We start from the raw sequence: 12,180 nt of genomic DNA on the forward strand, positions 1-12,180 counted from the left end.
TCAAACATCATGAGATAAGTATAAAGGAAAAAGTGGTACAAGATATTGGTCCATACTCATGCAACAATAATATGCAGAGATTGCTCAACAAGTTTCTTCACCTACATCATGTTCTGTTGGATTATACCTAAAAAATAGTTCCAAAATTATCTATTGTTCATTTTATTTGTGCTTGTATTTTTTCAGTTTTTTTTTTTACTTTTTTCTTTTCTTTTTTCTCTCCACACACACTCACATATAGATTAATAGACAGGTAGATAGATAGACGTACATATGTATATTACATGGAAAAATGCAAGCAGGAGAAATAATATTCTTAAGGTTGGATTTAAGTATAATTAAATCCATGTTTTTTCCCAGGCTATGCTAATTAATAGTGTGTCAATTAGCGGGGTCGTTGATAATTTTTTCTTTACCTCAGTGATGCCGGTGACATATATCAAAAGTCCCCCACAAATATATTACCACCCACAAATTTGAGAAACAAACGCTCATAACTTTTCTTTTAAAACTTCATTGCATGAGATTGATACCATGAATTGAGCTCTATCATTTAACCTTAATTAAAATATAGTTTGTTTTTAAAATAAAAAAAGTTAATTATACTTAGATCCAATTTTTTGCCTTATTTTATTTTTTTTTTTTGCATGATATTTTACGTCACAAATTTTTTGATGTAAATTTTTGTTGCATGGGATCAAAACTATGAAATTCCTCATGCTTCCGTCTATCATTGAAGCTAAGATAAATATTTTTGCTTTTAAAATAAAAAGCTGTTTACATTTAAACTTGATTGGTAGCATTACTTACTCTCCAATAACATTGCTACAAATTTTCTACCCGACCAAATCTCGATTTTTTTTTTTTAAATTTTTAATGCCAAAATGAAGCTAGGGACTTGTCCTCTTCAAAAATGTCCATAGTTTTCCATTTGGTTAAGAATTGAATTAGCAACAAGCTCTGAAATATGATGTGTGTGAGTAAATTGCGGCCTTAAGAGTATTATTCAACTACTGCCATAGTTGAATGATTACACATACATGCACATATGTATACATTTTTACAAACATGTGAGTGTGTGTCTATATGTGTATATGTATATATGTAAATATATATATATATATATATATATATATATGTATGTATGTACCATTGGAAGCAATGAAAGTGGTATAATCAGATGATTATAAATTACATGTGTCAACTCTCTCCATCACAAAATTATATTTTCCATTTCTGCTTAACGTTGAAAGCAGAATTACAACAAGTGTAGGGAGGTAGAACACCATCACATGGAAGAGCCAGAAATATTGCTATTCTGGGTATGATTTTTTACCCCCGTATAATGGATTCATATATGTTGACTTTGGAACTTTGTAAATTGGATTTTCTCGCTGTAACAGACAGAAATAGAAATTTCATTATTATCATATATAGTTGTTGTAGCATTTTTTATAGACATACACACAAATTTATATATATATACAACAAAATATACTGTATAATAATTATATACATGATGTAGTTACTGTTTTATTATTACCTCATTGTAACAGATGAATGTCTGAGAGAGACTAAAAGAACCGAGTCTCTAATCTCAAGAGACAAGACACAAGAGATATGCTATGATCATCATCATCGTCGTTTAACGTCCGCTTTCCATGCTAGCATGGGTTGGACGATTTGACTGAGGACTGGTGAAACCAGATGGCTACACCAGGCTCCAATCTGATTTGGCAGAGTTTCTACAGCTGGATGCCCTTCCTAACGCCAACGACTCAGAGAGTGTAGTGGGTGCTTTTACGTGCCACCCGCACAAAGGCCAGTCAGGCGGTACTGGCAACGGCCATGCCCAAAATGGTGTATTTTATGTGCCACATGCACAAGAGCCGGTCCAGGGGCACTGGCAACAATCTCTCTCGAAAATCCTATGAAGGCCAGTCAGGCGGTACTGGCAACGGCCGTAGAAAATCCTGGGGTTGAAAGCTATACCAATCACTAGACTGGATGCCACTGCATAGTACAAAAGACTCTGCCCCTTCTGTCCAGAGTAAGGACCTAACACGGGAACAACTTAGGGTTAAAAAGGCCCATAATCTTTCAGTCTCTCGGAGATCTAAAAGAGATAGATGTGGATGTACTCAAAACATTTAGACAAATTTTTTGACCAGATAAACCCACATCTCATGGCAAGAAACACAAAGAAGGACAGTTTTATCCCACTCACTACTTCTCCAAGGCCAATTCTGGTGACAGGGCTGGGAAATAAACAAGCATTAATGCTAATGGCAGTGCACCAGCATGGCCACAGTCAGGAAGAATAAGCAAACACCTCATCCTTTTCCATTCCATGGATGAAAAATTATAATTGCAATTAAAAAGATGAATCAAAAGTACTATAAAAACTGTATAAGGTATATTGAACTTACAGGACTCCACTTGGCATCTTCTTTAGATAACAAAAATTGTGCATATTCACGACGATCATAGATTGTTGTGACACACTTGAAAATCAAAAGAGCAATGATACCCAACACTATTATGCCAATTACCACAGCTAATGGCACCACATAATCAGGAATTGGACAAGCTGTTAATAATTAGAAATAGGGGAAATACTGTTAGATATAGCAAAACAAAACAATCTACTGTCAAGATATATATATATATATATATATATATATATGCACGCAGACATGCAGGAAGTAAATAGACACATTTAATTTTCAAAATTTCTGATCTAAGTGTTTTAATATGTTTACAGCAGTGTAGAATTTACAACGTAATTATTCTTGTTCATTCCAGGTACCATTATATTAGACATTTACGAAAAGTAACCATGCCACGCACAAAAAATTCAGCACAACTGTCAGATTTTCAAAGAGGTCGTATTGTTGGGCAATCTGAGGCTGGTCATGGCCCACAAAAAATTGCAGAAAATCTTCAAATTCCTCTTGCTTCTGTTAATAGAATTATAATGCAATTCAAAAGCCAAGGAAAAGAATCAACAGATTCTCGTCCCAGCCAACCTGGGCCCACGGAAAGGAAGCTTCGCTGTTTGAAGGGAATTGAAAACGAACTCTGTTCGAAGGATTCTGACATTGCAAAACAGCTAGAAGCTAGTCCAAGAACGTGTGTTACATATCTGTATAAGCTTGGGTATTATGGAAATGCAATATTGAGAGTGGCTGAGGAAAACTGAACAATTTACTTACATTTCCCTTTTTTGGCTTCAATTGAAACCTTAGAACCTTCATACCGATATTTGTATTGGAATGTGCAATGGTCATCGTCTACAAACTGACATTTCTTGCCCGTGGAATCTTCTGGAAAAATATAAAAATCCCAAAGGAAGAAGAAATGAAAGAAAAATTCAAAGAAACAAAAAAAAAAAAAAAAAAAAAAAAAAAAAAAGGAAATACCATATTTTCCAGTGAACAAGTTGAATTTTTCAGATCAAAATTTACAGCCAAAAAAAGGGTAGGTTGATTTGATAAATTGTTTAGTCATCATAGGGATGTAAGCAAGCCAACATCAGTTGTCAAATGGCAGTGGACAGTGGGGAACAAACATGATACACACACACACACAGAGTTTCATATATATCTATATATATATTACTAGGTTGAGGGAAAAGTTCATGTGCTGTGTTAAAATAATGAACTGAGTGAACACACACCACAAAAATATATAAAAAAGCATTATTTTAATACGCCGCATGAACTTTTTCCTTAGGCTTATATATATGTATATATATGCAGTGGGATTGAACCAAAGATAACCTGGTTGGGAAGCAAGCTTCTCAACTACGCACCAACACATGCACCTACTTGATAAAATACAGAAGAATAAGCATACAGAAAGTGTTCTGAAAGAAAGTTCCTTCAAAAATGAGGCTAAACACTTTGTTTCTCACAGCACCACTCAGTATGACCTTTGTCAGCTGCTCTCCAACTATCTATTTAAAACTGAATATGACAATAGAACGTCCACACTTAGAATTTGCATCATCAGTCTGCAAATTCCTTACCTTGTTCAGTATATCAATCTCTTGGAAATGGTTCAGAAACGTGCATGATAACAAATGCCCACCACCAGACATCTACCATACTCCGAACATTTTGCTTCCCTGGGCATGGACACATTGAAGCTCAGACATCTGACAACTGACTTGGTAGACACCCACAAGATTATCCACCATCTTTCCAACAACTACCTTGGACACCTTCATGAATTCTATATGTCAAATACTCATGGACATGCTTGTTGTTGGCACTCCGTCGCTTACGACGTCGAGAGTTCCAGTTGATCCGAACAACAGAACAGCCTGCTCGTGAAATTAACATGCAAGTGGCTGAGCACTCCACAGACACATGTACCCTTAACGTAGTTCTCTGGGGATATTCAGCGTGACACAGTGTGACAAGGCTAGCCCCTTTGAATTACAGGTCCAACAGAAACAGGAAGTAAGAATGAGAGAAAGTTGTGGTGAAAGAGTACAGCAGGGTTCGCCACCATCCCCTGCGGGAGCCTCGTGGAGCTTTAGGTGTTTTCGCTCAATAAACACTCACAACGCCCGGTCTGGGAATCGAAACCGCGATCCTATGACCACGAGTCTGCTGCCCTAACCACTGGGCCAATGCGTCTCCACATGGACATGCTTATAAAATCAAAAAAAAAAAAAACACAACACCCTTGACTTTCAGAAACCCTCTTTTCAAGCTCAGAATTGTTGAAGCATGGAATAAACTACACGCATCAGTCATTAGCTGTCAAGACACTACATCCTTCGAAACTTCCATGCTTCCTGAAATTTGCCAACAGTACACCTGATGGCTTTTTTTTGTTTTATGTTATTTTTTTTTTTTTCTTAGTTGTAGTGCACCTGAGCACTGTATACAACAATTTCATTCTAAGAGTGCTTAGCTTCAGTTTCTTTGACCACCAAAAAATGGAATTCTTTAAATTCTTACCAGAAAGTTCCTCAACGACACTTATTTCATAGTCGCACAGTTTATCACAAACGTCACTAGTGTAGTTGCCAGACTCGAATACTTTGCATTGCACACAGTGTTTAGTTTCTGAACACATGCCAGGACAAGTCTGTAATGTAGAATTAGTTAACAAATAAATAAACAAAAATAAAAAATATTTCTCACATGTAGTGGCATTATCTGTATTGTTGTATATGCATGTATGTATATATATATATATTATATGTGTGTGTTTGTATATATATAAATATATATATATATATACACACACACTCATACATATACATACAAATAAGTATACAACTCAATAAAATGTTAACATAATAGGTCGGACATGATGATGTGAGATAGAGATGAGAAACTGTTTACAGTTGTGGAAATCAGCTGCCCAGCGGATGTTAACATAAAGCTAAAGATTATTGAAAAAGAAAATATTTATGCTGAACTATTGAGAATCCTACAGTTACTCTATCCAGATTATAAGTTCAGGTTAATACCTGTAATTATTGGGGCACTGAGATATGTAACACACTGCCTAAAAACCTTTCTTGAGAAATTAGGCTTCTTAAACCAGTACAGAGAAAGCTAATTTGAAGACTACAGATCCAATCCATCACTGGAACTATAAAAATTTGTAAAACTTTATCATTTAAATATATATGAGCATGCAACTATATGAATGAGAATACATACATAAAATGAAACATAAAAATTTGCACATATACATATATAAATAACTTGTGGTTGATGTTGAAATTCCAATGAAGGAGCCTTGGATCTAGGTTAGAAACTGGCTCTTTCTCTATTGGCAAGAAATCCGTATCTATAAAAGGCAAGATGTGTGTGTGTGTGTGTGTGTGTGTACGGGAATATAATTTATGCACATCCAAAAATTAGAACGCATATCGCTCTAGTTTTAGGAGGACATTCCTCATGACCCTACCTGCATTTTCGTCAACTTTTTTTCTCAGAGGCACCCGCGTATAGCTGTGAAAATCGATTTTCAACCCTAACTTTTAACAATTTTCAAGTCGGAGAAAAAGCTAGCATTGTTTACAAACAGGAATTAAGTTCCCTTCTAGCGACGTGCACGTCTTTAAGACTTTTGTTGTTGTTTTTTTTCCATCGCGGAAAAAAGTGTTTTGTTGATATACGGGCAACACACACACACATACAAATATGTATGCAATTGGTGTACGTACGTATGTGCGTGTGTGTATGTGTATTGCCCGTATATGTAGATATATATATATCTATATATATAAAGCTGTTTTGTTTTATTCCACACAGGTACAAATATAGAAAAAAAAAAGAAGTTAAAAATGCACTGAGAGCCTTTTAGATGGTTTATTTTTAAAAGGTTTAAATACTAACAGGACAATCTTCACATAATGGACCACGGTGAAGGCTCTCTTTATCACAGATGCATTTTCCACATTCACACACGCCTTTGCCATTACAGGTCAACTGGAAAATAACAGTTGTAGAGATATATTAGACAGAATAATATAACAAATAGAGAAGAAATTAAAAATAAAATATAAAAATGATATACAGTGATGAAAGAATAATTGAACAGATGTGGAAATTTAAGCAGAGCCATTGCAATGTAACTAGAAAATAACAAATATTAAATATATTAGAACAAAATGACAGAAAAAATAGAATATGAAGATTTCAGAACTTGCTCATTTTTCCATTTATTTCAATCCTTTTCAGTATTATTTGAAGTAATACAAAAAATACTTTTACATTATTTACATTTGATGGATATTTGTCCTCATCTTGTTTGTTGTTAACACAACGTTTCGGCTGATATACCCTCCAGCCTTCATCAGGTGTCTTGGGGGAAATTTCGAACCTGGGTTCTCATTGAGTGAATATGGTAGATGGAAACTAAAAGAAGCCTGTTGTGTGTGTGTGTGTGTGTCTTTGTCCTGCACTACTACTCAACAACCAGTGTTGGTGTGTCTACATCCTTGCAACTTAGCAGATTGGCAAACAGAGACTCACAGAGGGCAGCAGATGATCAAGAGAAAAGAAAAATGCATATTTAGCTATATCATTTTGAATAAATCATGCAGTAGACTGACTAGTGTGAGTGTGAATTTGATTAAATGGAAACTGTGTGGAAGCCTGTTGTATATATATGTGTGTGTGTGTTTGTCTGTAATGTGTGTATGCATGTGTCTTTCCATTTGTCCCCCATCACTATCACTTGACAGCTGGTGTTGGTTTCTTCATGTTCCTGTAACTTAACAGTTCAGCAAAAGAGCCTGATAAACTAAGTACCAGACTTAAAAAATAGGTTCTTGATCAAGATGGTCGAGGTGGAGGTGGAGGTGGGGTGGTGCTATTTGTTTGATTAAATCCTTCAAAGCTGAGTCCCAGAATGGCTGCAGTTCAACGACTGAAACAAGTACAAGAAACAAGTACACTTTAATGACAACAAGAACAACATGTGAGAATTATTTGTAACATTTCACTCACCCCGTTTTCAGCGATACATGTCTCATTATTTGTGGAACATAAACAGTTTGAACCTTCAAAGCCATCCTTACATTTGCAGGCTCCACAATTACAAATACCTTGTTTACTTCCTACAATAAGAAGTCAAGATGAATGTTAGAAAACAGCTTTGGAGTTTCTGAGGTTTAAATACGTTGTTGTTGGCACTCCGTTGCTTACGACGTCGAGGGTTCCAGTTGATCCGATCAACGGAACAGCCTGCTCGTGAAATTAACGTGCAAGTGGCTGAGCACTCCACAGACACGTGTACCCTTAACGTAGTTCTCGGGGATATTCAGTGTGACACAGTGTGACAAGGCTGACCCTTTGAATAACAGGCACAACAGAAACAGGAAGTAAGAGTGAGAGAAAGTTGTGGTGGAAGAGTACAGCAGGGTTCGCCACCATCCCCTGCCGGAGCCTCGTGGAACTTTAGGTGTTTTTGCTCAATAAACACTCACAACGCCTGGTCTGGGAATCGAAACCGCGATCCAATGACTGCAAGTTCGCTGCCCTAACCACTGGGCCAATGCGCCTCCACTGAGGTTTAAATACAAAAAGTTCACAAAGAACAAGTGTCTGTGTTGATGTTACAATAAATCATCTCACAACAGCCTACAGCATAAACAACATACGAAGACTGTCATTCCACAAAAGCCTACAATATAGTATGTCGAATCATCTGCCTTGCAACAGCCCACATATTAATATTCAAAACATTTGTCTCACAATAGCCTACAATATAACATTTTAAAACATCAATCTCACAACAGCCTATAATATGATGTTCTGTTTCACAACAACCTACAACATAACATAGTCAAAACACCTGCCTCACAACAGCCTTCAACAAAACATATCAAAACCTCAGTATCAAAATAGCTGACAATATAGCATGTTAATATACCCTTCTCACAAGGCAATGAAAGAAGCCTTATGCAGTCCACTCAACTATAAAAATAGTTGCCAAATCTCCCTCAAATCATACACTTCTATCTTTACAAAAAGAAAAAACATGTTAAATAATGGTAGTCCCAGGTACATTATATTTGAAAACAAATGGCAAATTGGTGCAGATGGAATATTTTGGATCATAAGTCTGTTTGAACAGGGCTAACAGAGGGTTAAACAATTGTCTCACAACAGCTTAAATCTGGGCAGACAATATCCCCAATGGTGAGGTACCTCAGCAAACCAAGATCCAAAGTTTCTGGATTCTCTTGCAGAAGTTCAGGAAAGATATATCAGTCACAGGTTAAGCTACAATGTCCTTGATATGTTGACTTCAAGAGTGCACAGGCATGTGGAAGGCCGTCAGTTTGAGCACTTCCAGGTCTATGGGCCCTTGAAGTCGACGTACTAAGCAACTGTATATTCACTTTTGCCCACCATTGTATATATTTCGGCTCCTTAAGACCATCAGTTTGAGCACTTGAAAGACTGAAATAACACATCGAAGATCATAGAATAATAGAATTCTTATCCTAAAAAAAGAAACAGAGAAATGAAAAGAACATTCCACTCACAACAAGCAACTGTATACCTACATTTGCCCACCTCTGCATACATACATGCATACATACATACATACATACATGATATACATGCATGCATACACACATACATGCATACATACATACATACATGATATGCATGCATACATACATACATAGAAACTATCAGAGAACAGTCAAAAGAGTAACAAAAGTGCTTACCTCCACAGAGTTTACCATCAATGATGTCACAAGAGTAATCATCACATTGGCAGTACTGCTCAGAAAAGAATCGGTCCTTACTAGATTTGATGTTGTCACAGGAACACACACCGCACACACACTGGCCTCGGTCAGAGCATATTAGTCCACTTTCCGGGCTGAAATACATTAAAAAAAAAAACAATGATGATAACTGATTGGTATTTTAGATTGAATTTTAATTCTTGCTGTGTATGTAAAGGGTGCAATATCTGAATGGTTAAATTGTTCTATCGGCTATGACAATGTGTGTACCAATTGATCCGATTGATGGAACAGCCTGCTTGTGAAATTAATGTGCAAGTGGCTGAGCACTCCACAGACACGTATATCCTTAACATAGTTCTCAGGGAGATTCAGCATGACACAGAATGTGACAAAGCTGGCCCTTTAAATTACTGGTACAACTTATTTTCACCAGCTGAGTTGACTAGAGCAATGTGAAATAAAATACCTCGCTCAAGGAAACAGCACGTTGTCAGGAATCGAACTCACGACTATACAATTCTGAGCTGAATATCCCTAACCACTAAGCTACGTGACTTCACCACTGGTAAAGCATTGCACATTTAGAGATTCAAGGGTGCAGTGACTGGATGGTTAAAGTAGTTGGGTAGCTACAAAGAATCAAAGAAGTCCATAGACAAAAAATGGTTGGGAACCACTGTTTAAAAAGAATCACAGAAATAAAATATGAACAACAATGAAACAATATAAAATGAATAATGAAAGAGGTTTTTACTAACTTCCTACATAGTTCATCAAGAGCCTGATTAGTAATATTCTCTCGATCGCATTCACAGTTACGACCAACATAGTTTTCCTGACAAATACAGGCACCGCACTTTTTTATGCCTTTACCACTGCATTCCTGAGTTACCTGCATAACGAAATTAAATAAATAAATCAATAAATTATAACTATTACTTATTATTATTTTTATTATTATCATCATTATTAGTCAAGACGAAGAGTGCGATTCGATTGAATAGATGTTTTATTCTTTGAACAATATTTTGACAGAACGTCTGTCTTTCTCAAGTTCAAACCGAAAGGTGATTAAAAATTAAAAATTTCAGAAATCTAAGCGTAAACTATGAACAAGAGTAACCAGCGTCCATACGTTGATGGAATGACATCATCAGTTTTTGTCAGTTTTTTAACAAGCAGAAAGAAAGAAAGAAAAAGGAAGACGACAGAAAAAGAAAAGAAAAAGAGAGAAAGAAGAATATTCAATCAAACAGTTTTGTATAAATTTGATGATATTCTCCTGTCATCTTGTTCATTCCTCCAGGGCGTGATGTCAATAACCCGCAAATATTATTATTATTATTATAATTATTATTATTATTATTATTATAAACAATTATGGTGACAGGCTGGAAGAATTGTTAGCATGCCAGACAAAATTCCACTAAGCATTTTGAAACCATTATTATAAGGTGGTCCTAAGGTGGTGAACTGGTAGAACCGTTAACACGCTGGGCAAAATGCTTAGTACCATTTCATCCTACAAGGGTCAATTGAATGAAGTACTGGTCAAGCACAGGGATGATCTTGTTGACTAACCCCTGCCTCACTGAAATTTCTGGCCTTGTGCCAAAATTTGATACAATTATTAATACTGGTATTATTATTGATGAAGGCTTTCACCAGGAATAACTTTTGGTAGATTTTAGACTTCACATCATCAGAAAATACACCTTTAAGTATTTCTTTATGTTTTGAGTGGTAAATCCATTGTTGGATTAACCATTAAGCAAAATAAGCATGTGTTTGGGGTGTCAAGGGAAGGAGAGGACACCATAAAAATGGTGAATGGTTTATGGCACAAATTCCCAGTCTGAGAATCGAAACCGCGATCCTACGACCGCGAGTCCGCTGCCCTAACCACTAGGCCATTGCGCCTCTACACATGCCTTCGCTAATGATCGGCTAAAGAAAGTTATAGAATATGGTAAAAGCATGTCAAACTGTAATAAAAGGATACTGTGGAATAATGTCACATACCTTAGTCGTTTCATTCTGACATTCACACTCACAGAGCAACTCAAGGTGGATGGTTAGATTATTGACCAGACCAACAGGATGGATGTTAAAAGTACGTTTCCTGTCAGCCTCTTTCTCTGGACATTTATCAACTTCAATATCAACATCAAATAAAACCTGAAAATTGAAAAAAAAAAGAAAAAGAATAAAAAATAATTTCTGTTTAACAGGTATCACATTGAAAGCTATAAAATTACAAACTGTTTGTATTGTTTATAATAAATTTCATTTTATATTTTTTGCCCACAAGAGATTATGTCCGATCTTTAGCATACTGCTGTATGTTTTCTCAAATCACAATCACTGGAAAAGTTGTTGATAAGAATTACTAACAAAAACAAAACTGATAAGTATGCACAGCTGTCGCAAATTAAGTTTAATTATCAATAAACATCAGCTTGGAGGACAATTTACTCAACCAACAGAGGAAGGTGACCAATCAAACTGATTATGTAAACAGAATTCTTTTCCACCTATTCTTGTTGGAACCTTTGATATGGAGTACTGAAATTTTAATCCCTTTCACACTTATAAAACATCAAGCAAACTAAAAAATTTGTCAACCGTTATTGTCAGTATGAGCAGAACTTATGAATCGTTGACTTTGAAGGAGAAATTAAATATGTTGAATATGCATTTGAACGTGGCAAGAGAGCTGCCAGAAGGTATTTTGATGTCAATGAAGCCAATGTTCGAAATTGGCATAAACAGTACGACAAACTTAAAACTGTGCCTAGTAATAAACAGACAAAAATAAAAACATACTATCAACATTATCCATATCGTTACATTTTTTTCAGTCAGGAATATCCATATCACTATGTATGTCAATGGTACTCCATTGTGATTGGTAGAAACTCCAAGCATTGTAAAAT

General features: G+C 35.9%; 1 protein-coding gene across 4 annotated transcripts in view; it reads right to left on the reverse strand.

Annotated features, from left to right (window-relative positions):
- Nucleotides 1-231: 231 nt before the first annotated feature.
- The window catches only part of LOC106874478 (integrin beta pat-3), a 132,743-nt gene continuing 120,794 nt past the window's right edge, over nucleotides 232-12,180 (reverse strand). For 3 of the 4 annotated variants that reach the window (XM_089365709.1, XM_089365708.1, XM_089365710.1), the window contains 9 exons: nucleotides 11,267-11,422; nucleotides 10,003-10,136; nucleotides 9,218-9,375; nucleotides 7,485-7,594; nucleotides 6,369-6,461; nucleotides 4,974-5,103; nucleotides 3,216-3,326; nucleotides 2,430-2,590; nucleotides 752-1,394 (listed from right to left, as the gene is read on the reverse strand). In XM_089365709.1, the coding sequence (XP_089221835.1) occupies nucleotides 1,314-1,394; nucleotides 2,430-2,590; nucleotides 3,216-3,326; nucleotides 4,974-5,103; nucleotides 6,369-6,461; nucleotides 7,485-7,594; nucleotides 9,218-9,375; nucleotides 10,003-10,136; nucleotides 11,267-11,422 (1,134 nt within the window). In that variant the 3' untranslated portion in view covers nucleotides 752-1,313. Of the gene's footprint in view, nucleotides 1,395-2,429; nucleotides 2,591-3,215; nucleotides 3,327-4,973; nucleotides 5,104-6,368; nucleotides 6,462-7,484; nucleotides 7,595-9,217; nucleotides 9,376-10,002; nucleotides 10,137-11,266; nucleotides 11,423-12,180 lie in introns of all 4 variants that reach the window. The other variant, XM_089365707.1, reaches the window with a different exon arrangement.

This window comes from Octopus bimaculoides, chromosome 18 (assembly GCF_046866305.1).
Source record: "Octopus bimaculoides isolate indiv1 chromosome 18, ASM4686630v1, whole genome shotgun sequence".
NCBI lineage: Eukaryota > Metazoa > Mollusca > Cephalopoda > Octopoda > Octopodidae > Octopus > Octopus bimaculoides.